This window comes from Lonchura striata, chromosome 4, assembly GCF_050655825.1.
Source record: "Lonchura striata isolate lonStrDom1 chromosome 4, ASM5065582v1, whole genome shotgun sequence".
Lineage (NCBI taxonomy): Eukaryota > Metazoa > Chordata > Aves > Passeriformes > Estrildidae > Lonchura > Lonchura striata.
The window spans coordinates 69,290,969-69,317,652 of record NC_140706.1 but is presented as its reverse complement, the minus strand read 5'-3'; the positions used below and the strand labels follow the sequence as shown (position 1 = coordinate 69,317,652).

The window sequence follows — 26,684 nt, the reverse complement described above, 5'->3', positions numbered from 1 at the left end:
TGATGAAATATTTCAGTCCTTCCAGTAACTTCCTAGGAAGGAAACTTCTGCTAACAGGAAGCCCTTCTACATTGGCTTTTCCAGCTTAGCCTTGTGGCAGTGCCCACAGCAGCCAGCTGATCTCTGAGCAGACCCTAGAGGAGCAGGATGTCTTCCAAGAGTAATAATGGCTGGTGACAATAATAATCCAGTGAAAAATCAGTGTTTGTGATCCTTTCCTAAGTCTCATAACAGTTGCAACTCTTGGCTTTTCTCTGTTCTCACATGCAGGAGCACTCTGGTTGTGAGCCTGAAGCGTAAACTTTAAGGAATTTAGAGATTTGAGAGGAGCTACGATTTTAGTTAGAAATAAGCCTTACTAGAGTTAATTAAAATAATAATAAATGAGTAGGCCTTGATGAAGTTAGGAGTTAGTAGTTAACTAATAATTGATTGCTTGTCAGCACAATGTTGAGTTAGCTGGGTTTATAATGAAGAATACACAAACTGACAAAGAGCTTTTAGGAACATAAAACAATTGTGGGCCTCCTCTGTTCTGGAACCAATTGAAGACAAGGAATGGGAGTTCTACCAAGAGTTCATTTGTCATATTGGCATTGAAAAGGTAGAAAGGTCAGAAGGAGGAAGACTTCATTTACTTCTTCATTTGGGACCCCTCCCCATGAAAGGGACACCGACCCATTTAAAGGGACAAACCACACATGCTGAATAGATTTTGGAGTGATTAGCATAGGAAGCGGGGAATGGGATGTACCAAAATGATGAATATGGATTTGTATTTTGGGTATTCAATACTTGTATGGATAAAAAGACTCTGTAATAACCTGGAAGGTGTGGTGTGGATTTGGGAGCTATCCCACACACAATAAACACACACTTTCTAACTTTAAACTGTTAGAGAGTTTTTGTCCCTCACAGTTGGATATCGCTACTAGATCAATATCCATATTTTTTTAATAAATCAAGCCCTTGTGGTGAATAGGTCTCCAGCCCTTGGGGCTAGGGAAGAGAGCTGATCTCACCAGCACATTGGATGCTTGCATGGCATTGTCTTAAAAACCAGAAGCAGCGCAGAAAATTTCGGGGGGAAAGAGTTGGTTTTTGCTTAATACAGATTCCTATTTAAGAGCCATTCATATGCATTTTGGTGGCAGCCAGAAAGTGGCATTACTGAGGCAGTTAACTTTTAAATCTAGTTGCTTTTGATCTTAATCATTAAAGGCAGCACTTTTCCCTCTAAATATTCCCATTGAAAACTGTAGCTACTTGCAATGTAAAGTATGAATTCATGTAACACAGGATCATTAAACTGGGAAAAATATGTTCAGCAAACTATCAAGCTTTTAATTATAGTTGTTACACTAAATTTCTACTCATTTCTGAAGTGAGAGATTCTATTACTCTCACAGCTGAAGGGTAACGCCATAATTTTATTTTATATGGGAATAGCTGGTTGAAAATCACAAATACTGAATTGCTGTGACAGGCTTTGCTTGGGTAATCTCTGCTAGCCAAACAGGACTGTTTGAAAAGGTGTATATCCAAATCCTGGAAGTAATTTGCAGCTGTAAGATGATAAAGAGCTAAAAGCTGGGTGCTATTTTCCATTGTGGAAAACTGTTCTTTATTCCTCCAGCTCTCCTTTGAGCTGTGCATTCCCCTTTGTTTGCCCCCTCTCTCCTCTGCTGGGGTTCAGCACACCCCACGGGTTAGGTCACCAGTGAAATGAATAATCCAGAATATTTCTGTAGGTGGAACCTCAGCTGGTTTGGTGCATTTGAAGAGCAGAAGGGTGGTTTTAACCATCCTACAGCGGGCTCTTTCCAGGCACAGGTTTCCTGCCCAAAATTCCCTCTATTTAACACTCACCTTGGAATATTTACAGCAGGGATGGGTGGGTTTAGTTTCCTGATAATGTACTGGCAGCCTGTGCCCAGTTACAGCAGAAATAAGAGGAAAAGCATATGGGAAACTGTATTCCCTTTCCTAATAACAAATACAGTGGAACTACATTTTATAGTACCACAGACGTATTTGTTTATGATGCACATAAATCTTGGGATATATTACTAGGAAGAGACATGCAGAGCTTTTTTATTAAAGAATTCACATGCTGCGGCTGAACCTATTTTCTAAATGTAACGCATTATTGTTATTATTATTATTGTTACTATTAACCATGCAGAGCATAGCCTCAGCAGTTCCCATTGTCCCTGGAACTCCTAAATTAATACAATTATAGAGTATTTAATCTCTATTAATTACAGATTCATATAGATTAATGCTTATTTATACATGTATATTAAACTAATTCCCCAAAATTGGTGCTAATTTGTTCAAAAACCTACAGTAAATATTATTACAAAGGAGGTCTTCAGTCTTGTAGCCCTGAGGGATTAAATATTGCTGGAAAATGGACCAAGCACTTTGATCCTCATCCCCTGAGCCTCTCTCCCTTACCCAGCTCTTCAGCAGGCTGCTTTTCTCCAGGTACAACCTTGCTGCCCATGTGATTTGCCCTCTTAAAACCATTGGGTCTCCACCAAAAAAGCACTTGTGCTATCAACAATCCCTGACAGCTTTAAGAGCCAGTATTTCATGAGGTTTGGGCCAGGCAGGCAAATACAGTCTCCTGTCAAAAATGTGAATTCCATCATTTTTTATACCATTTTTTTACTTGAAGGGCTGATGTTTTGGGGTGAAAAACACACAGGTCCTGAAGCCCGTGGCTTTAATTGAGTCTGATTCAATCCAGGCAGTTCAAGTGGAATATTGAGACAACTTTTAGGAATTGCTTCAGTGTTGGTATTTTAGATTTAATATGTAATGTAAAAGCTACATTAATAATTCTGGCTTTTACATGAAATGAAGAGGCAGCAAAAACCTGAAATATCCATTTCTTGTATTAAAGAAATGTCTCAGCAAAGTGTGAATTACTTACATTTTTTAATTTCTGGAATATCAGCAATTCCAAAGGTACATTTAATTATGATTTTTGGATTTTTTTTTTTTTTAATATTCTATGAACCGCCCCCTTTTCCTTTAGTCTGCCAGAGCAGATGAGCTGGCAGAACACAATTTTGTTTGAATCATATTCCAGTGAAACATTCTGCCTTTCATAAATCAACCTTTTGCCACAGGAAGCTGTTTCACTGGAGCAATCAGGTTGATCAAGTAACAGGAATATAAACTTAATTTTCCTCTGCCTTGTCACTTTGCCATTTTGGAAGGATTTTCCACCCATTTAGTATAAGGATAAATGACTGAACGAGTAGGCTGAAAGGAAAATTAAAATCCTAACCTCTAGCTCTTGGAATTTTTCCATGCCTTGGTCATAAAGTATTGGGAAGGTGGTATTAGTATTAATAGATTTAGTTAGTGGTTTTTTTTAAACTGAATGCTAAAATGTCATTTAAACTATGACATCAATTAAAAAAATGAAGCTCTGAGGTAAGGGATTCAGCCTTTTCCAATCAGAAGTGTTAAAAATAGCAGGGATGTGATGTGCTAGAGGAGCTGAGTTGTACCACAGCAGAGGTGCCACTTGTGTTCAGGTGCTGCCTGGATGAAAAATGTGGACAGTAGTCAATGAGAGTGCTGGTAATTAACAGAAAGAATAGAAACACAGAAAAGAGTAAGGCTTACAAACAGAGACATTTCCATGGCTTGGTAAAGGACATTGATAATTGGTACTTCTGAATGGCAAAAAAATACTTTATTTCCTAAAGAAGGCTGTGAAGTGTTTTAACTGATACACTGTTTTGCAGGATATTCTTATTAGCTTATCCTTTAATATTCTGGTAAATTTTGAAAATTCAATTCTTAGTGGAAATAAATAAAAATAGTTTTGTTTTCTCCCTGAAATTCCTGGAGAGAAATTCTTCACTAACTTAATTTAATATCTTAAGTTATTATCTATGAAATGGGTGTGACTATTTTGTAAGTTACCATATTTAACATTAGAAATTTTGTTGACACAAAATGACAAAATTAAATTGCTAAATAGTCTTACGTTAGAATTTCCCATGAGATGAAAAACTCTTTAGTACTTTGCTCTTTTTTTTTTTCTGCCTGGATGGAAAGAAGACAGGTGAAGGTGTAGAGCATTGGAAGTAAAAGCAGTAATTGAAGGTATTTTTGGCCACATTCATAGAAAACACAAAGACCATAAGATGTAATTTCTGTGATATGTATGTACAGCTAGAGGGGTGGATGGATAGATGGCTATGTCTAAGAATTTGAAGCCAGACTTAGTCAAATATTTGGCTTTATACTTCATTGTGACGCAGAGGTTGACAGAAAATGCCTGGTTAATTATTGCTAAATAATTGAAGTCTCACATTTCTCCTCTTCTCTTGGAGATTTTCTTAGTTCCTCACCTGTTTGTCCATCCCTCCCTGTACCCACCCTTTTCCTGGGCACTGCCACTTGCACATCATTTGAATAATACCAAAAGTGCTAAATGGAGCTTTTGCCCTAAGCCTTCCTCCTGCTCCCATTTGGATGACAAAAGCATATTTAAAGTCACTTAAGTAATGCTGCTCCTGGAGGAGCTGTGTTATAGATGGGCTCCTGGTAATGTGTTTATTGCTGCTTCAAGTGCTTTTAAGGAAATAATTATGACTGCTCTTGCAGTCTGCACTGCCTGGCCCTTCTACAAGGCTATTCCATCACTTCAGAGTGCTATTTTCTGTGCAGGAAGCAACTGTTAAGGGCTCCTTTTTAACTAATATGTGTTGTTTTAAAGCTCAGGTTAATGCAGGTCTCTTGAGGGGTTGATATTAAACAGATGTGGTTTTTGGCTCCTATGGATTCCCTAAGTGAGGCTAAATTAAATAGAGTACCACATGAATCCTGGAAATATATCCAGTTTGATATAACCTATGACTTCAGAATTATTTTGGAGAAAGGATTCAAGAAATCTGTACAAATCCAGGAAATCAGTGCAGGTGTAGAAGAGGAATGTTCCACAAGTCACAGGACATGAGCACTAGAAATCTCTGAATTTCATCTGGAAAAACTGCCATTTCTATATTACAAAATGTATTGTGACATTTTTTTAAAACATCAGATTTTGAAATATTTTTCAAAATTATGTTCTCTTCAGTTCTTATAGCCAGAATGAAGGATGATTTTTAAAAATAATTAATTTGTTGTTTTGTGGAATATTATACTTTTTTCCTTGGGGAAAAAAAAAAACTTCAAACATCTGAGATTAATTCTGTGATGAACAGAGATTATTCTGAGATTAATTGCTTGTACAAACAATACCAAATTGAACTCCTTGGAGTCATTGTAACCATACAGACCAAAAACCAGTGTATTCACTGGGACAGAAGAATACCGAGAGAAGTTTCAAACATTCAAACATTGTTTTCAAACAAAAAAACTTGCTAGGGAGATAATTTTTCAATAAATTCAAGAGGTAGAAAATTTGAGCCACGAGAATTCTGGCATGACTCTACAGAACACTGTCAAGGGCACCTAATCTGGAGTGAGAGCCTGGCAAATGATAGAACCCCAAATTATTAGAATTCAGGGAGGGTGCTTGGAGGGACAGTCAATCCATCAGGCTGCCAAGGAGGAGAATACAGGTTCTGCTGGTGGCAAGGGAATTGTGGTTTTTAACTACATTGCTACTGAAGTTCTGAATGAAAGAGCAGGCCCTATTGAAATAAAAGAAGTATGAGACATTCTGTCTGATGTGTCTTGACAAGGCACTTGAGCAGTATTCAACACTCAAATTATTACAGAAAGAATTGGGTGATTCAAGAGACCTGAACAAGGAAAATATTGAATTAACTGTCATCTCTGATGGAGCAGGCACTCCCATTTTCAAAAAAGACTATTAAAGTTTTTATGTAATGACTCGCAGCTGCTTTTTAAATTCATTTTTAAAGACTTTAAGCCCATCCAAAAGTGGGAGCTGCAGAACTCCACTGTGTTCTTCACTGTCACTCTCAAGTGCTTCAAAAGGTGGCAGAAGTGCCACCCAGCTCACACATCTCCTGGGCTGGCCATGGCTATGGGTACTTTACTGGAAGGGGCTAATTATGATTAAAAGGATATCAGGGTGATTGTTTTATCTCAGGACTGAGCATTCTGCCATGCCTGGTGATGTGGCCCAGACATATCCAGTAGTTCCACCTGAAAGCAGCTGTCCTTGCACAAAAATCAGGGATAATCATATGCTGGAGGGATTGAGTGGTTGGGCTCAGCTCCCTGCTGTGCCAGTATTTTTCAATTTGGAATTGCCAGGAAAGATGCAAGTCCAAAGTGAATCCTTGTCTTTAAAACACTAAAATGAGCCAGAAATCAGAGGCTTTAAATGTTTAAATGATGATGAAGGTCAAAGACAAAGTGCAGACTGTGGCAGTGAGGGCGTGTCAGAGACAAATTCTGATTTCCACTGAAGGAAGTGGACTGGAGCTCAGAGGGGGAGGCAGACAAGGCTGCAAGGAGAAGGGAGGCTGCAGTCAGCACTAGCACAAAGGACATTCCCAGGCATGGCTCCAGCATTTTATTGTAGGTCAGAAAGTCCAAGGATCCTCCCATCCCTATAGGGACAATGAGAAGGATTTCAGACAGGGGAAATAGAGGTTTTAGAGAAGGGGGCTGTGGTGTATGGTGGTGCTGGGAAAGGCAATTTCTCCTTGAAAATCTTATCAGCTCCAGCTGGGAGAGTGGGAGAAGAGAAGGGGAACAGGTGGTTCCTGAATTCACCCAGAAGAAGGTGTGTTGCAGTCTAAATTCTATAGCAGAGAGGAGGGTACAAAGTGACAAGCCTTTTGCTTCATTTGAAGTGGTTTTTAATTTGTTTAATTTATTACAGGGTAAATGCCTTAGCTAGCACTGTGCTCTTGCAGGGAATGTGTATTTGTGAAAGGTGTTGGAAAAGCCCTGGTGGCTGCATTGAGCTCTTCCTGGGTGAGTAAATGCTGTACTAGCTCACACTATGTGAACAAAAAACACAGAAATATTTCAGCAAGTTCTTACTCCTTGTTTGGGCAATGCAGCCATCTTTGTGCTCAGTTAAAAGGAAACTTCAAAAGTGAAAGCTTTGCATTTATTCTGTGTGGCTCTCCCAGAGACAGCATAACAAGACATTCCCAGGAGTCTTTTGCCAAATCACTAATGCCAGTGATCCTGGACTCGTGTGGCTGGGAACCGGTATCATTTACAAGTACACAAATTCAGTGTTTTCTGCAAATTAACTGAAGAATTCTTTTGCCTTTGAAAATCAAGCACTGAGATAATACGTTGGCAGGCAGGAAAGGGAGAAATTCATTTGCAGAGGCTCACTAGGCTCAAGATAGAACTCCACAAAGCTTGGAAAAACAGCTTTCTGTGGCTCTGCTGAGTTCCTGTAAATTACTTAGCCAGACATGATCTTGCACAACTTGTTCAGTACCAGGGACTAGGAGATTTTCTGTGGTAAAGAGAGCCCATAATAACCCTGTTCTCTAATCTCTTTTTCTGTAGCTGATGCCACCCTTTAGAAAAGTGTTGTGTGTTTATATACATATCTCCCTGAGGCACCTAATTGAGAAATGACTTTGTGAGGGAATGAGAACATTTGGATGGGAGGAAGTGATTACACAGGCACAGGTTGACTTGTTTGATTACTCTTACGTGCCAATATTGTTATCAGGAGACTGGCTGTGTATTAAAGCATTCCCGAGGGACTTGGGTGGGCATGGCACCTTTGGAGAGCCTAGCAGAGAGTCCCCAAATCTCTGCTGTCTGTGAGCAGCCACAGCCACTCCTCCCAAAGGCAGGGCAAGGCTTTGCCATCAAACATCAGCCTCCTAAGGAGTGGTTATTTCTGCCTCTCAAGAAAAGCTGCTGTGCTGGATGGGCTGAAGGCAGGTCTGCTGGTTCTTAATTGCCTCCTTCCCCAGTGACTTGGGAGATTGTTCTCTAACTGGCTGTAATTGCCCTTTTCTGTAAACTAACCAAAGTGCACTCTGCTTTCCGTGTTATGTTCATTAACAGGATTCTGTTCTGTGGGTTAATGTATGCTGGGAATGTCCAGGCTGTAGGAACAGACTGATTCGTGTAGCAAGTGTTTGTGAAATGCCCTGAGGAACAAATCTCTGCCAGGTAACTGATTCCAAATGAAATCCCTACTGTTGAGGACAGAGTATCCATGGGTGCTCAAGTTGCAGGGTGGATTTATGTGTGAAATATTCACCTAAAGAGGGGAGATAAACTTTTTATTGTCCCTGAAAGAGTTTGGGGGGAAGGCTGGTTCTGAGCCTCTGTCTGCAGAAGATTTCTCCCTGTGGTTTGTGATTATGGCATGATTACTTGTGTGAGGTGAGGAGGGGATTTATTCTGTGAGTAGCACTTTTGGTGTTTTTGTGAGGAAAGTGGGCTGCTAATTTGGCACTGGAGAAATGTGGGAAGAATGAAAGCTTCCCTTTGTACCCTGACTCCAACAAAATGAATGAAAGAAGGCTCCCCATGCATTGCTTGAAAAAAAAATATAAAAAGGTCTGAATCCTAGCATTCGTTTTCCTTCTTATTCTCTAGATATTCAGCAGTGTGGACTGGTTGGTTTTCAGATGGACAAAGGTGCAGCACATAAATATAACTCTGAATGCCTCTAACAGCATCCAGCTCTTACTGCAGCCCCTGGATGTGGAGTTTTCTGCTGTGTCTCCTATAATGAGCACAAAAGCATGGCTGCTGTGCCAAGCACAACTGGAGAGGTTTGCCTAGCAATGGTGTTGACTGCTGGATAGTAATGGGTTTTTTCCTGCATAAGGAGGTGATTCCAGTGAGAACTCAGCTCTGAATCCCTGAGTGTCTCTGTGTGGACACTGCTCTGCTGGCAGTGGGGGCTCTTGAACCTCTGTGGAACAGTAACAGATTTCCTTAGTGCAGCAAACCATGGCAGAAAGACGCTCTCAAAAAGGCACAGGTGGGAAGCTATTGCTGAAAAACTTGTTTCACAATTGCCTTTGGAGTGAATTTCCTGTTGTGTAGGAGCCCTTGCTCAGAGCATTTCCCCACGTGTTTCCAGAGAGAGAGCACTTGATGGCTGGGCTTGTGTGCAGTGCTCACATCTCAAAGGCACCAGCACTCCAAGTGCTTGGTGCTCAGAATCAGCCCTGATGAGCATTTATACGCCTGGTTTGGCTAATAGCATCACCCCAAGTGTTCTGATGTGCAAAATTGTATAACTGTATGCGAGACTACTGCTCTTGCTGGGTATTTGGATACCCCAATGGTCTGGGGAGGAGGCAGAGGAATATAGGAGTTGTAGAAACAGAAATAAGGACTTAGAAATGAAATAGAAATCTGCTTTTAAAAACAAAAGGCTTGCTTATTGTTCCTGAAAGCATTGGGTATTTACAGGAAAAACCCTCGAGAATAAAGTCTGGAGAATGTGATATTGCATGCTTAGGGATTCAATTAGTCTCTGACTATGATTCCCACATGTGGAAAATGACAAGAAATAACTGTCATGCTGTTGAGCTCTGTCTATTCTTTCCAAGTTGCACACATCTTTGAAAACTGCTCTGAATAAACTTAATGGTGTCTCTGGATAGAACAGATCAGGAAAATAAGTGTAGAAGAGACCCCGGCGAGTAGTCTGGGCCTTTCACTCTATCAGATGCTTATGTCACTTGCTCAAGTGCATGCTGTGCTTCCACCCTGAAACTGGTAACTTTAAATGCTTACCTGCTAGTCTGGTAATGAAAATTATCCTGCTAACTCTTAGAAGTCATGCTGGGGCTGTAACACCTTGAGGGTCTTTTTTTCCCCCTTTTGCTCTTTTTGTTCTTTTTAAATTCAGTGATGGTGAGGTTCAAAAAGGCAAGCATCTTGTATTGTTCTGGCTACTTTACAGCAATAGTGAGAGAAATAATACGAAGAGGGTTCTAGAAGATATTCTATATATGCAACATACATGTGTATGCCCCTACATATGCACAACCAGAAGTGCATCTCTGTATGTATGTGGGAAAAATGGCTTTTAATCTCAGGTTGTGGTTTATGTATCTGCTGGCTGCACCTGCACACTTTGAATCCTTAGCAGGAAAAAGAGCTTTTCCATTTAAACACCCACTAGCACACACACGTGCCTGGGATGGCATCCCCCAGTTCCTGCCTCACCTTCACGTCGTTGATGTTCATCCTCGTCCCCTCCTTCCCGACAAAGATGTCGTCGATGTCAACCAGAATGTACCTCTCCAAGGAGAGCGTGAGCTTCTTTCCCGACAGGAAGGAGATGGCGTCGAGGAAGATGAGCTTGTGGAGCCAGAAGGTCAGGTTGTTCCCAAAGAGGACTCTCTGGATGCCGTCATGCAGGCCCAGGTCCTGGATGACGGTCGCGTGGAGCGCAGCCCTGGGCAGCGTGGCCGGGGTGGGCCTGGCGGGCTGCAGCTGGCTCAGGAGCACGGGCTGGTAGGTGGAATGGTTGAACTGGAACACCGTCCAGTCCTCGCCGGGCAGGGGGCCCTGCTCCACCCTGGGCGCTTTGGTGATGCGCAGCAGGGGCGACCGAGGGTTCACCACGCAGTCTCTGAGGGCCACGTTGTTGTAGAGCTGCAGCGGCAGCCCTTTCAGTCTGGTGCTCGGGGAGCTGTTCTCGTTGGCTTTATGAAAACCAATTATGCTAACACTGTATTCCACACAGTATTTTTCCAGAAGCTCTCTATTCCACGAGTCCATGGACACGTACTTTAAAATATTCTCGTATATAACAATCGTGTACTTCCCTCTCCCGTTGTCTGTGAGAGGGGGAATGTCCCCCTTGGCTGGTGCGATGACCATGTGGTACTGAAACTTGCTGGACTCAAGGATGGCTATGATGTCTTGCCCCAGCTGGGAATACTGGCTTTCCACGAACAGGAGCACGGTGGGGTCGGTCCTGGAGGGATCAATTGGCTTAGGTGTCCTCAGCTCCACGGACCTGTAGGGCAGAAGTTTGAGGTCCTCGCACTCCGCTCGCCCAGTCGTTTCCACGAGGGCCATTTCCTGCTTGTAGCCAGTGTAGAGGAAATAGGCAGAGATGACAATACTGGCCAAGCAGAAGGTGGCCAGGAGAACGATCAGCGTTCGGAAGCTTCTGCGGAGCTTCCCGACGAGATTCATCTTTCACGGGGCTTCCAGCTCCTGCTGGACTTGCCGCTTTGCCGGGTGCTCTTCCTAAAGTGCCATGGGAACAAGGAGTTGTGAAGGTTCCCCTTCCAAGATATTCATGTGACCATTGCAGTGCATTTATGAAGCGTTCGGGGAGGCTGTAAGGCTGTCGGAGCGGGAAGTCAAAGGATCCGCAAAGACAAACTGAAAGAGGTTTTCTCAGAAAGCAGCAGCTGCCAATAATCAATGAAGAGGGCTCTTAACATTATCTGCAACAAGAAGTAAAAGAAGAGTAAGTAAAACAAAATCCATAAAGCAATTAAAAACACACATTAATAAGGCTGATTGATAGTGGTAATGTGAGTAGAGAGGGAAGTTTCTGAGTAGTTCAAGGAGCACTCAGTGTCACTTGCTTTCTTGGTGCATTAAGATAAGCTGCATTAAACAGCTCCCCTTGTGTTCTTAGGATACAGAAATGAACTCTGGACATAACTTGTTGAGGATGTGCATCTGCTTATCCGCTTTTCTTATCTAAAATGCATTGTTGCTATTGCAGATGGGAACAATGAAAGATTATAGGCACAAAATTAGGACAAAGTGAATCTTTGCTAAATCTGGGACCATGTTCTATGTCAAATTCAAATTTCATAAGGGATAAATTCTGTGTTGGATTGGAAAACTAATATGACCCAAGTGAAAGACATGACAGGAGTTTGAGGAGAGATTTGTAGGGCTTTCTCTCCAGTTTCCGTTCTGCACTTGGAGCAAGTTCAAGATTCTGTGGGGATTTTCCAAGTGAATGGGCAGGCTGCTACTACTGCAGGGTGCAGCTGTGCATGGCTCTGCCTCCACCAGGGATCAGTGGGAGGTGCTGTGTAGCAGAAGTACCTCAAAGGGGCTATTGTAGTTCTAGGTGGGCAAGTAGGTGGTGTGTGTGCTGGTCCATGACAACTCTGGCTGAAGCCCTCGGCCTCTGGGCTGCCCCTGTACGGATGAAGTACAAGGTGCTTAAACCTCATTGCTCTGAAGCCCTTGTGCAATTCCTGGCAGTTCTGCCTAAATTCATGAGAAATTACCATTTGTAACAGTAAACCCTATGATTCAGAGGCAGTTAAAGCTAGCTAAATAAATAGCCCGTGCTGCTCTATGGATTTAAGTAGGAATTAACATCCTTGTGAATTATTTATATTGTTTGTCTAGTGGAACAATGTGAGACAAAAAACAATGAATTATTTTGGAACTGCAGGGGAGAAATGCTTTTTCCATGCAGATACTTCCCAGTTGACAAGTTCTCCTCCATTAACTCAGATTACACTTTCTCGACTTGTGTTCTGAAAACTCTTCATTCATCTTAAGGTTTGCACCTAAAAGTGGAAAATGCTTGTGAGAAGCGTTTAGAAAGGAGGAGTTGTTTTCTGAGACCATTTGTGACTTTGGCAGGTTCAAGCTCTTATCTGATTTACCTTCCTCAGTTGGAATCTTGCAAGGAGATATTGGTACCCCTGGATTGTGGGCTATTCCAGCAGTGACCCTACTGTGTCACACAACTGGCCAAGAGGGGAGTGAGGCAGGGACAGAAATAAGAAACCTCTTCTGCATTTATTCCTTTCTTTTGTGTGAGAGAACAAATGTAAGAGAAATCACAGCTACCTTTAGGAAATTGAAATAATCCTGATAATCTTAAGAGTATTTGCCCTGCTTTGGTGCTTCCCTTGTTTTACAACTGTCTGCTTGCTGGGATTTCACTTCTTATTAAACCTACAATTAAGATTTCTTCAAAAGATAACACTGGATCAAGCAAAGCATCCTCTGCAAGATGGTGTTGGAGTTTGGGTGACATTGGGGACTCAGCTGGTGTCCGAGGGTGACGTTATGGTGTTTGTATCTCCAATCGTGTGTTCTGTGTATGTTTGATATTATGTTCTGTGCTTTCAGAACCGACTCTGAAAGTGAAGGTTTGTTTTGTCTTGTTATCAGTCGGTTCACCTCCCCCATGATCTGCTGTCTAGAAGAGGCTGGTGCTGGCTGGCTTGCTTTGCTTTTGCCTTTGCTTCCTAGTTAGTTTAGCCAAGCAGTCCAACTCTTTCCCTGGACTGTTTCTTTTCCTTTCCTCTTCCTGAATACCATCCAACCTGCTCCGGACTGGGACTGGGAAACACCGAGGAACACCCAGAGCCTGTTGTCTGTGATCTGCAGCAGCCATCCCCAGTGCCCAGAGCAATCCCCAGCGCCCAGACCCGGGCGACCACTCCCAGGAAAGACTTTCTGGATTTGCTCATCTCTTCAGAGTGGTGAAAGAGTTTTGTTGTCATCTGGTGGTGTTAATTTATTTCGGTGCTGGGGAGTGCTTTGTTTGTTAACTAAACACGTTCTTTTCCACTTCTCTCAGAGAAACTTTTTTTTCCCGAACCAGGTGGGTGGGGAGGGGCCGTGGGGGGTTTGTTTTCTGGGGGGGCTCCTCCCAGAGGGTTTTCCCCAAATTTGCCCTAAACTAGGACAGCCCGACTCGGAGGGTTTATCAGCTCAGACCTCTTGCTGTCCGTGGGAGGGGCAGCCTCCGGGTCTGGGTGATGTCCCCCCAAAAAGCCACCAAAGCCTGTCCGGGCAGCAGGCGGGTCGCTCGGGCCGCGTCCCCTCGGCTTGCTCCGGGCTTTAGAGGGCAATCGCTTCTCGCTTGTGCTCCCGAGGAGGCTTCGGAAATCCCCAGGGCGCCCCGAGCGTTAAAACTCCGGCTTTTAAAACGAAATAAAAGCCGGGAGTTCTGCTCTAAGAAATGCGCCGCCGGATCCCCCTGGATGCCGCGCCGATGTTTCAGCCTCCGCCTGCGGCACGAGGGAATGGCTTGTGAGGTGAGCTAAACTGGCACGGGTTTCCTGCAGTGCTTGGCTCTCTGCTGGAAGCTGTCTAAACAATAAACTTCACGAATTTTGCAGCTTGTGTTGCTAAACCTGGAGAAGCCCCTGACTTCATACTAATTGAAACAAAACTATGGTCTTCATCCCTATTTCCTTCCAATGACACCGGTAAAATCTCATTGAGATAAAATACTAATAATCAGATTACATGTTAGCTACTATGTGTTGTATGTAGATGTTATAATTAAGTGCAAGTATTCCCACTTATTGAGATGTATCATTACATAAAATTGATAAAGAGTTTAAACTTGCATAAGGAAACCTGGCATTGGAGCACACCTTTTTTTAGTCTGCGCTTTGTTTTTGAACGGCTCTGTTGAACCGATTATACTGTTTAGTAAAAAAAAAGAATGGTGTGAAGTAATTAAAGGTTATGAAAATAAATCAGCTAAATTAGCCATTAGTGGAACTTTCTCCAAGGCATAATTGGAAGTTAAGTGCCATTTGCACCCTTTGAAATTCTCTCCCTTAAAGTTCAACAGCTTTACCTTCACTCCAGAATTCAACTATCTTTGGAGAGTTCCTGTGCTAGATTAATTTGAAAAACATGAAAATGGGCCATATTTCATAATTAGTGTTACTAATGGAGTTTCATTTTGGTAACTGGTGTTTGAGGTCCTGTGGTCACCGATGAGCATTCCTCATACCTCCTCTTCAGGGAGGTGAAGCCCAAAGCTGGGCACATGTGGTCGAGGAACCAAGGCTGCGTTGATGCAGAGTTGGTCCTTCAGTGGATCTTGTCCATTCAGTTGATTTCCTCAATGTGGGGCCTTTGCCCAGCAAGAGCAGAACGCTGCAGTACAACTCTGCTGTGATACCACAGACATCTGCGGGGAGTCTAATTTTTCTTTAATTCAGGCAGCTGAAGAAAAATGGAGGTTTAAAAATTGCTGCCTCTTTGCTAAATAACACTTCCTGCTTGCCCGCGAAAATGCGTTTGATGGATGACTAGAGCTTGCTGATTTTGAAGATGATTGATTGGGAGATTAGGACTTGACTATTTAAAACTGATAGCACGACAGCGAAGAGAAACAGCCCCTTGTTAATGGCATGTGTTAACTGAGCAGCAGGAATTAAAGCTGACTCCTCCTGGGCCAGCTCCCACGGGAACAGCTTCCCCCAGGGCTTGGTGCCTGAGCCAGCAGCCTTGGTGTGTGGGCTGGAGGAGCTCCTCTTACCTCTGATCATGGGGAGGCAGAGAATCTCTGAGCCACTTGAGCTTGTGGGAAGTAGAAATATTGATATTAAGCCATCAGCTGTGTTGGCTCACCCTGAGGATGGAGCTAAGGGACTGGATATCTGCAGCAGGTTCAGAGCGTGTCAGTGCTGACAGTGCCCAGCAGAGGAGCAGGACCCTCGTTGTTCCACGGCAGCGTGGCCATTCCCAACCTCCTGTCTGCACCAGAGTGCACTGCAGGGAGCAATTCACCTGGAGGCAGGCCAGAACTTTCCCTTCCTTATTCCAGTATAAATCAGAAGTCAGAATGTCTTTATTGTCTATATATAAAACTTCCCTTTAGGCTAAAAAACGAATGTAAAGCCTTTCCTCTTTTCTTTCCTTTCTAAGCTTGTATGACTCCTGTCATTTACTAGCAGCCCAATGAATCATGATTGCTGCCTTGCTGCTCCTTGCATGGGACTCCTCATTCATTACAGAAACAAGCAACCTGATTTGAGTGATAAATGACTCCTGGTGACCATTTGCAAAATATTCAGGGCTTCTGTTCACTGCAGAAGGAAAAAAGAGCATTTTTCTTTTCTTTCTCTCAGAAAAGTTTCCGGGAGATTTTTTGGCTGAGCTCACAAAACTTAAATCCTCCTTGAAAGTAACTTTTCTTTTTTTTTTTTAATGTAATGAAGCTGCAAGGTGTTTTGTGTTTGTAAATGTGGCTTTGCTTTAGAGGGGTGTTGGTATCAGCTTCTCATAGCTCATCACAAGGTATTGAAAGCTCTTTTTACCTAGGATAAGACCAGCCTCTCAGCTGATAAACGCTGTTACAGACCTCCTGACTTGTATTTTATCATTTCTGAGCGGAGAGGCTGCTCAGTACTTTTACCTCTTTTATTTCTTTTCAATGCATAATCATGTGTACGTTAAACCCCCAATTTTTCAGTATTTTCAGCCATTTGATCAAGTCTGTATTGCACATGTAATTGTCTGTGATTTCAGAAAGCTAAATGATGCCAGAGGGTGAAGTCAATAATCAATTTATATAAAGCAAAGTGTTTGACATCAACTTGTGCACTTGATGAAAGCTGGTGTGATTTCAGTGTGAAACAATTGGAAGGGAGCTTATTTGAACCTTCTGACTTCTATTTCTCTTTGGCTTTAAACTTTTCCAGATGATTTCAGAGAGTGGTGAAAAGGCTCTCTGGTGGAGCAGTGGCTGGAGGGTGACTTGGAGATGAGTTTTGCCCATAGGGATCTTCTCGCACGTGTGCACACCTATGCACATGCACATCCTTTGGTTCCCCAGCCCAAATGTGACATTTCATGTGGCTTAGCTCCTTGCAGAAATGTGTTTTAAGACTTAGCCAGACCACCCTTCTCGTGAGTGTTGCCTGATGCTCGACCTCACTGCTTCCTTCTTCTGACCCATTAACTTCCAACAGTCCCACAGTCATTTGGACCACCCAGAAAACCCCATAAATATCCCATCTGGGATGTTTCAGTGAGGCTTCCTCCAAATGGCACAATTTATGGGTCTCTAACGCGTTGGTACTTCTGAACTTAAAGAATAGTTGCAATATTTCCTCAGAAATTTCTGACTTGTGCTTTCTCTGGAACGTCAGGAGTGGAAGCTCCTAGAAATCAGTAATTTAGGTGTAGTCTGAGGAGAGCCATGGAGAGAACCTATCTATGTATTTCTTGTTTCTTGACAGAGTGGCTCTAGTGATCATAACAACAGATAAGTGTTAGTGACCACGCTCACCCTCTGAGAAGCTCCAGATGTTGTGTGGTGGTACCGAAATGATCACAATACACATAGTATTTTGATGTCACAGGAAAAATATCTTAACTCTGAGGCCAGACTTAAAACAATTTAATGATGACTTTAAATGTGCCTTCTCAATGCAGTTTCTAATAAATGTGTCTCCCTAGCATGAATGATGGTATCAAGATCTACTACTTCTCACCAGTAACTCACCAAAATTTCAAAAAGCTAAACAGCATTAAAGGGTACAAGCCTGGCTTTCCCAAGGTCCCTCAGACAGCTGTGACTGAGCTGGAAGCAGCAGCCCCTTGCCCTTGCATAAGGCCCTTCAGCAGCTGTTTCCAACCCTCATGATGTGTGTAGGTGTGAGAACTCTGGGCTTGGTTTGGGGTCTCATGTGGTGGTAAAGACTCTCTTTTAACTTGTGCTTCTAAAGAAAAACTCTGCAGCTTCTTGTTGTTTGGTTTTAAGGCAGTTCATTGTTAGTTATCTAAAAGATTGTCTTCTCAGGCTGCAGCTGTTTGATCAGCAGCCTAAGCAGAGACACACACACACCCTGACATCCTCTCTGTCTGCTGTCTTCTTCTTTTTCCCTGCTCAGGGCTGTTGCTATCTTTTATATGATATATTACGTATTACGTGTTTACAGTTTTCTCCTAATACTTACTACCTATGTTATAAGGTGCTTTTCTACTCTAAACCAATCTATAAGTGCCAACATCACCAAGAACATGGAGGCAAGGAAGAAGAAGGAGGAAGAACAGGATCAGCCCACTTTCCTCCATCTTACAACTTCTGACCCCCATGTACAAAGTAAAAACCCCTCTGTACAGGTGCTAAAACCTCCCTGTATAATACTAAAAAACTTTCCCCTCTACTTTGTAACTACTTCTACTATATTATCTAACTTTTTGTGACTGTTTATTCTACCTTTAAAGTTAGTAACTCATTCTATGGCTCAAACTCAAAATTACAGCTGTTTTTAGTTGCTTGCTAGAGTCTAAAATGCTTCTAACTAAGGCCTAGAACCTCTAAAAATGTCTGAGAGATATTTTGAGTTTCAACATGTAGGAAAGCAAAAGGCTGAGAAGGTGGTGTTGAGAGATGATCTGAAGGTCAGCAGCTTACTGCCAAAGGCACGATGACAGAGCCAAAATGTCAGGGCAGGGAGCTGGGCTTGTGATGGCACACAGAGATGGGTGTGCCCTGCAGGACTGGGTCCTTGCTTTGCTTTCCTGGTGGGATTAATGGAAAGTGCAGGTGGAATCACCATGCTGTCAGTGCCCCAGCCCAGGGGAATGGAGGTGGGAATAAATGCAGGCTTTGCACGGTGTTCTGAGGCAGCCCACAAAACATCCCCTGACTTGATGCAACAAATCTCCTGCTCTCGCTTGGTTAATGGCTCTTCATCACTTTTCAATTCATAGTTTAATGCTCCAATGGAAGCCAATTTGAATTCATTTAAGTCTTCAAATAAAACTTCTGTGAGATGCTGTATCAGATGTTTTATTACGGTCCATCTATTCTGGTACTGTTTTCCACTTTCATAAGGCTGTCAATTAGTGATCCAGTTCCAACAGAATGATTTGTGCTGTGAACTCAGCTGAGACACAGCATTTGTGCAGTAGAAAGGCTGCCTAACTAGGACTCCTAAAAGTCAATCAATGCAGTAGCCAAACTCTGTGCGTGTTGTTTGATTGGTTAGACAAGCTAAGCCATTTTAAAAAAAATTGCCAAAATCCTTTTTTATAGTTCTATTACAAACCAAGTAACTGCAGATCATCTGTATTTATTTTGAAAATTTACCAAGGATTTCAGATCTGTGGGTGACTACTAAAACTTTACTTTTTGGAGGTTTCTTGCACAAAAAAACCCAAAAAACAAAACTAAAAATAAAATAAAATAATAAAAAAAAAATAATAATAAAAAAAAGATAATAAATCCCAGGCTCTGGAACAGCCTCTTAGAAGCTAAAATATTTGGTCTTTATGATTTTAGTGGTTGTTTCCCACACTTTCTGTTGTCCTATTGCTTTTCTGGGATCTAAAAATGTTTGCCACCATGTGAGATAATTAAAACGTGTCCACTCTTATACCAATGCCAATGTATTTCACTGAATAACATGTTTTGTGGTGTCTGTATCCTGTCACAGGGACTATTTGTGAGCAAGTCAGATGTGGTCACATCTGTGCTAGGAATTAAAAGGAGGCCACTAACTTATTTCAGAGGGACTACTGCTGTCACATAGTAGTGATCTATTGCTACTGCAGAGGAAGTATATTTAAACCCAGATAACAAAGACTTTGTACTTAAATCTTTCATGCAGCACGTTTGCCACACGAAATTTAAACAGAGCTTTATTCTGAGTTTGCTCAAGCCTGGCTCCAGCCAGCCAGACACAGTTTCCAAGCTCTGTATACATTAATTCTTATTATAACAGCTTCCCTTTATTTATTCTTTGAGTAATTTCTGCTGGAATCCCCTATCCCTATCTTTGTGCTCTCTGACTGAAGGGTGTTGTTGTTGCTGAGAGGATTTGGTAGAAAAAGAGGGACAAGCCACAGAGTTTGGTCCCAGCAGTCTCTGATCAGAGCAGGTGCAAGGGCTGGAGCATCATCCAAGCCACCAGTCCTGGTGACAACCTGGCAGGGCTTGGCAAACAGTGGCTTTCAAGCAAAATGAAGCACAGGGAGGAAATGAAGCCAGAATGACCCTCCACGTGTGCCTCCTCTTTTGTGTGTGTGCTTCTTGGACTTCCAAACAGCTTCTAAAAGGGAAAATTCAGTCCTTTCCACCTTGCTCATAAATACTTGCATTTATCACTGCTTTTATTGCATGGCAGTTGGGAAGCAGCAAGTGAAGTTTATAATATCTCTCTTGTCTCTTCCTAGTCTTGCTTCTAGGCAGTCCTCCAAGAAAATTTTGAGTCTTAGTATCAGTTTTTTACAGGCAAGATGAGTTTTTTGTAGGGACCACTTAAGGCTGCACATATGACTGTTGTCAGTAAAACTCATCTAGACAGAGAAATTTGGTCGTGTAACAAAAATACTACAATATTCAAGAGACTTTGCTTTTAATGTACTTAAGTGTTGCAGACAAGACAGAGGAAGTTTGATGCAAGATGATTAGCACAAATTCAAGTCTTACCTTGAAATGACTGGAGGGGTACTGTTTGCCTATCAAGAGGAAAAGTGCTTTGTGGTGAAAAGATAAGGTAGGGAGTAGAACCTTTGATTTCTGTCTCTGCCACTATTGTGTTTTGCCCTCTAGAGGCCACTGATTTTTTTTCAGTATTTCATTTTCCCTGTCTTTGTTGAAGGAGTCTTTTCTACCTTTACATAGGCATTAGCTGTAAAATGCTCTAAGATAATTCAGGTTTGGTTCAGATGTTTATTGCATGCATATTGCAAAGTGTGCTTTTGGGAAAGCCAATGCAAAATTAATACTTTCATGTGCAGGCAAATGTGTTTCCTGTGCTTGCTTCCTATTTCTTTTTTGTTGTACCCTGGTTAAATTCCTTTGTGTTTATTCCTGCCACTGCTTTATGGGGTTTCTCTGAGAGAAGCCACTTTGTCAGCCAAATGAAAGATCTCTTCAGAGATTTCTGGTGTGTCATCTGTGACCTATAGATACTGTTTTGCTCTTGATTCAAAATATAAACAAATGTTTATTTTTGAAAGATCCAGTCTTTGTTCTCTCTAGGTAAAGTTTAATTTGGAAATGCCACTAGTAGGATAGGGGTCCTGCTTGGGAATTCAAGGGATTTTTTTGTTGAGTCACGCTGAGCTCAGAGACTGGAACTAGAACTAATACCATTAGAGCTCTGTGATGGAGTAGAGAGGTTTTGATTAACCTCTTGCTTTCGTGAAAAATCTCTGTTTATTGAACTACTGAGGCATGAACTGCTTGTTGAAGGAGGAGAGTGTGGAATAATAAAAAAAAATCCAAATGGTTGTCAGTCTTTCTGGCCATACTGCCCCTGAATGAGGCTGGGATTGTCTTTATGTTCCTGTCCTCTCCTGGGGGCTGAGTGCATAACTCCACTTCGTTTTCAATAACAATCTCCAGGATGTATCATGGATAAGGAAATCCAGCTTGGCTTTCTGGGTTCTGGAAGGGACTGACAAAATTATGTCTCATAATTTGCCATAATATCTTGTGATCCACAAAGCTCAGTTTTAGGTAACATATACATAAAGACTTTATTTTGTGCCTAAACACAAAGCCCTTTTAGGAGGTCCTGCAGTTAAAACTCTGAGTGTGCAGAGTGATTGCCTGTGGCTGATGCAGGCTATGTGGAGTTTGCACCAAGGCTGATGGAGAGTTAGTCTGATGGGAGCCTGTCTGGTGTTTCAAGGCATGCATGGCTCACTTTGCTTGCTGTGTGGACACTGCAGAATTCTCTTTATCTTGAACTGTGATTTTTGAGGTACGAATAATGGTACCATGCCCTTCTGCAGGTGATGAATTCACCAGGATTCTGATGCACAGTTCCACTCTAAAGAGCAGGACTCTATGGGGGTGGAGTGGTGAAGCCATTTAAAATTGCACCCCAAATATGGTTTACAGAGTAGTAATGAATAAAATGTCCTATAGTTATACCAGCTATTTAGGGGGGTAGAGTGCAGGCAGTCTGGAAAAATTATCAAGGCAGAGGCCCCTGCTTTTTTTGGTTTAAATTAAAAAACCCTGAGATGCCATGAGGGCTTTAAAATCAAATGTGATCAATAAGTCTAATTTCTGCATCTTACCTAGAAGCCTAGAAGAGTGCACTTTCCTCTCATTTCCAAACATTTCTCTGTGAATCACTGACCACCTGCCCTCCCTTCTGGTGGTTTAGGAGGTGACCTATACCCCAGTGAGAGAGATTAAATTCAAGAATACCCTGAGGGTCTAGAACTTGAGCACTGGCCTCCTCCTCCTTGCACAATATGGTCCCAGGGAAAGGGACAAGATGTTGGCTAAAACAGCCCCTGGAAGTAGAACACAGAGGAGGTGGGTGCATATTTCATGACAGACTGCTTTAACTTTCCAAACAGCCACCTCTTTTACGGCCAGAAGCTACTATTAATTATTTATCAGAACACTTATTTATACACTAAAAGCTAAATGCAATCCTTTCAGTGGAGCCTGGCAGAATGTAGGCTGGAATAAGTAGCTGTGGATAGTCCTTCAGGAGGGGAGGTTCCGTGCAGAGCTTTGCTCAGTGGAGAGCCTGTCCACAAGATTCTCTCTGCTGTTTGTGCCTGGTGCTGATATTTACATGTGGAAGATGGAAACCCAGCCATCAGTAAGAGTCTGTAGCTGTGGGGGCATCAGCCTGATCTTCCTTGGCCACGTTTAGTAAGCCAAGGACAGTTCTTATGCCACCAGCATCCAAGGCAGAAGAGGGAATACCTTCCTGTCCAGGCTTCTCCTTCTGTGCTTGCTCTGGCTCTGTAAAACCCATCCCTGCAGCAGAGGAGGGAGGATGAATTTGCTCCCTTTTCCTCCACTTAGGGAGAGCAGTTGTGACCCCTTCTGTAGCCAGAGGGAAGGAAATGGGTTTAAATGTGTCTCTGTTCTTTTCAGAATTGAGGTCAAATGGCCATCCATGATGGCACTTCTGGTGCCAGTGTGTTCTCCTTATCAAATACTGACATGGCTTCTACACTGGTGTGCTGTTGCCATGTAATTCTGGTGGCATTGCTGTTTAGATAAAATATTATTATTTTTCTATGGCTAGTTTCAGTAGGAATTCCCTATTCCATTGTAATTATTCCTGAAGTAGTTTTAATAAATGTTTGGGATTGACATGCATGATTTTCATTTTCTTCCAGCACCTGAGCTTTTAATGGCTCAATTTTTCTAATTTGAATGTTGACACAGGTGGAGAATTGATTATGGATTTCCATCTGGCACGCTTCTGGGTGGCTTACCTTGGTGAGGGGCATTGCTTTAACATCTCAATAGGAGAGAGAGACTTGTTGCTGGGAGCTGTGCCTTCTTCAGCCTCAAAATGGGAGACAGGACTCTTTGACATCACACCCAATTTCCAGCAGAGATCCTCCTTCTCCCTAGGAGTCCAGCCCTTCCACCTGCTCTAATGGTCCTCAGCTGCATCCCAGGCCTGAGGACAAGGGAGCTGATAAACTGCCACCTGCCACTGCACTCCTTAACACTTGCAAATGGCTTCAAGCCAGGCTTCCCTCCCCTTGGAAAGTGTGGAGAGCCCTTGGTTCACCCAAGCTCAATGCCCTGCTCCTGAAATGACTCCCCAGGCTGGGCCAAGTGCAGCTTTCTGCACAATTCCAAGGTAACCTTTCCTTCAGCCACCCAGGCCCCAGCTTGCAGTGCCTTGCTGCTCTCAGCCCAGGGGTTGCCTTGTTCAGAAAAGCCAATTTTGTGGGTATGGAAAACAGTTTCTTCTGCACCTATGGAGCTACAGAAATAGGGTTGGGATTAGATATTCTTTCAAGTCCCTCCCAACCCAACCCATTCTTAGATTCTGTGGTGATGAAATCTTTGCAAGGCAAACACTTGATGGAAGCAAACAGCAGAGTGTTCATGCAGCTGAAGCTCAGCCAGCCCTATGGTCATAGAGGTAATCAAAGTAAACATTTGGAACAGAAATGATACTTTTTTTTTTTTTTTAGAAGTTCATTATATGCGTTCCTTTACTGCTTGTAGAGAAATGATGAATCTTTTTCTGGGGACATAGAGTTAAATGCAATTTTTGTTCATCTAACTGAAAACTCATAGTCAGAACTAATAGTAACTCATCAGCATTTTCTATGCTCTGTATTGCTGGGCGTTTGCGATATATAGCCACATTTTCCTTAAAGTATCTCATGATACTGCTGGGATAATTCCTGTACTGCAACCCTAAAAATCCCATCTTTACTGTTAGCATATTTTGATCCTGCTCATAGTGAATAAGGTAGTTGAACTATAGAGCAGCTCATGATTCCTGCACGGTGCTAAGTCTGATCATGGCCATTACAGAGAGTGATGCAGCAGATATCACAGCCTCCAAAACAGCCATAAAGTTTTAATAGGACTTCCAGCACTTGATAGTGTGAGTTAATAGGGTGTTCAGGCTGAACAGGATTCAGGCTGAACAGGATTTATATGTAGGGGTGTGTGTGTGCACAAGTGGTCAGTCACTGAAGCATCCTGCTCTCTGCTGAAATGTAACCCTTTGAATTTGATTTACTCTGATAAAAGGCAAGATTGAGGAGCATTTCCCCAGACTTGCAGAAGAGAATGGTGTCAACAAGACATCAAGATACCCCTGCTTTCAATTCTGAGGCTTTCAGACATTAGGCATCTATTATGAATCAAAAACAATGGGCATGTTCTGAGGAAATGGCACAAAACCTAACAGACAGACATGAACTTGTGCACAGAGCAGTGGCATGAGGAACATCTAACCCAAATGAGCAGATCACTGGATCTGATTGATAAGATTCAGGAGAGAACTCAAAGCCAAGAATTTTCTTAGTTAAATGAGACTTAGCAGCTCACAGCCCACCCCCAGCCCCTCCTTTAGAGCAGCATTTCCAAAAGCAAGGCAGGCAGTGCAGCGTGGTGGAGGGGAAAAGGCGCATGGGAAAAGTGCACAGACAGGATGGGGCAGGACAGGGAGCACCTGGAAACGTTGCCAGCTATGGAAACTTTATGAACAAGGAGATCCTGCTATCCTTCCACAGGCTGAACATTCATGGCAGGAGGACCATGATTCAAAGTGCTGAAGAAATGGGGTGAAAATGAGTTACTTCTCTTTTAATCTTGTTCTCTGAGAGCATTCAAAGCTGGGAGAGGTGGAGTAACCTGCTACAGGGGGTGGGCCAGGTTCTGCAGCATTTATTACATGGAGGGAAGGAGGGAGGCTTCAAGCCATGTGAATGAGAGTGGCAGGAGTTAGTTAAAAACGACCTGGTAAATTCCCTGGGGAAAAGAGAGCTCCATGAGTGTGGGGTTTTGTAGCTATGTGTGATTACAACAGTGCAGTGCTTGTGGGAAGAGATTTGTTCGCCTCTAAGCATTTTCCTGTGGGTGCTCATTCCCAGCATCAGTGACTTGGAGCCCCTGTGCCAGCTGTGGGATAAAACCCTGGACTGCTGCTGGTCTGGGCTCTGGAGCATCTCAAGAAGCCCACAGTGATTTCCTCAGTTTACCTCTCACTACCACTAAGAATCCTTGCTTCCACTCCATAAGCGATCATGGTGTTTAAAAAAGAAATGTTGCTGACAGATGTAGTTCGCTATCAAACTGCTGGAAGGGAGCAGATCTGCAGGGTTTGGCTTCTTCACAGTACAATTACTCTTGCTTTGGTGCATATTTAATGTGTCTCCATTGAAAGCTTCTACCATGTCCTTTTAGTACAATAGTTCTGCTGAACTTTGCTAGATGGTAGCAAATAAAAGCAAAGGATGTGGAGAAGACTAAAGAAGCAAAGTATCCTCTCTCCCCCCTCAGATAAGTTCCCTCGCTTTCCCTTCCGTGCTCTTTCGTGTATTTAGGCAGACAGCTGTTTCCCTCGGAAACAACATCCCTTTGCATCCAGGGACACTTGCACGCAAACGTGGCAAAGACTGTCTCAAACTTCCAAATAATCCTTGGAATGCCAGGCTCCAGGCAGCTTTTGGAAGCACTTACTGTGCTGAGGTTCCAGGCAGATCACTGGACACACTCGGGGTATTTGTACCTGCTCTGAGTATAGGCACTGTGCGCTTTTCTATGTTTGTATACCCAGAAGAAGAGGTTGAGAAGCTGAGCAATGTCTTACCTAGAGAAGAATTTCTCTTCCTGGCGTGCAGCAAAGAGACACCTGCTATTCAAAGCTCTTCACGGGCTCCAGGTAAACCAGGCAGAGTTTGCAGCTGTCAGCGGCATCCCAGGAAGGCTCCTCTGCTCACTGAATTCCGCCGGCACAGTCACATCCCATTTGTACCCAGCCTGTCCTTGCGGAGCGAGCAGCCAGCTGGGGCGATGCAAACCTCTGCTGAGCACGCCGTTCCAAGCGCAGCTTCCTTCTCGGAGCCGGGGAATGACGGCGGGGAGCCGCCAGGCTCCGGCGGAAAGGCTGCGGAGCTCCGGAACGCCCCAGGAGCCGCCGCTCGCCGTGTCAGGAGTCAGCCTCCGCCTCCCGCGGATCCCGGGGCGGCTCCGCGGGGCTGCGCTCGGCAGCGGCGCCGATTCCTGCCGCTGCTAATCGGCCCGCGGACTTGCGAGGGCTCGGAGCCGCTCTGATGTCATTCCGGCCGGGGGGGGGATGCTGAGGAGCCGCGGCGGAGGCTGGTTCGGGATGAGCCGCGCTCCTCTCCCGCCGCCCCGCTCGGTTCCGCGCTCCGCGGGGATTTGCATCATCTGTCACCGCGCGGCCGGAGCGCCTCCCCTCCCGCCGCCCGAAACGCGGGAGGGACGCGCCTCTTCAGCTCCCGCTCCTACACCTGGAGCCTGCGGCGGGAAGCCCAGCGGAAAGGAGAAGTTGGCAGAATCGTGTTTCTGGCAGGAGGATGCTTGTGCCCCCAGCGCTCCCCGTCACCCCTCACCGTCTTCAGATGATAAAAAAAGAGGCGTAACAAAATCCCAGCACTGGAAGATTTTTGGTTCCTACTCTTGTTAGGTCGCTGATGAGATCACCTGGTACAATGAAAGGTGGGTTTTAGCACATGACCAAAATCAAGCAGGGGTCACCCAGCAAGTTGGTTACAAATGATCTCCCTGGCACCAGCAAATATTCGGTGCTCGGAGG

The 26,684-nt window shown here is 43.5% G+C and overlaps 1 protein-coding gene across 1 annotated transcript in view; it reads right to left on the bottom strand.

Annotated features, from left to right (window-relative positions):
- NDST4 (N-deacetylase and N-sulfotransferase 4) overlaps positions 1-26,266 on the bottom strand; it is a 69,451-nt gene extending 43,185 nt beyond the window's left edge. The window contains exons 1-2 of the mRNA XM_021531489.4: positions 25,716-26,266; positions 10,126-11,363 (exon numbers count right to left, since the gene is read on the bottom strand). Coding sequence (XP_021387164.3) covers positions 10,126-11,106 — 981 coding nt within the window. The 5' untranslated portion in view covers positions 11,107-11,363; positions 25,716-26,266. The remainder of the gene's footprint in view (positions 1-10,125; positions 11,364-25,715) is intronic.
- Between the last annotated feature and the right edge of the window lie 418 nt (positions 26,267-26,684).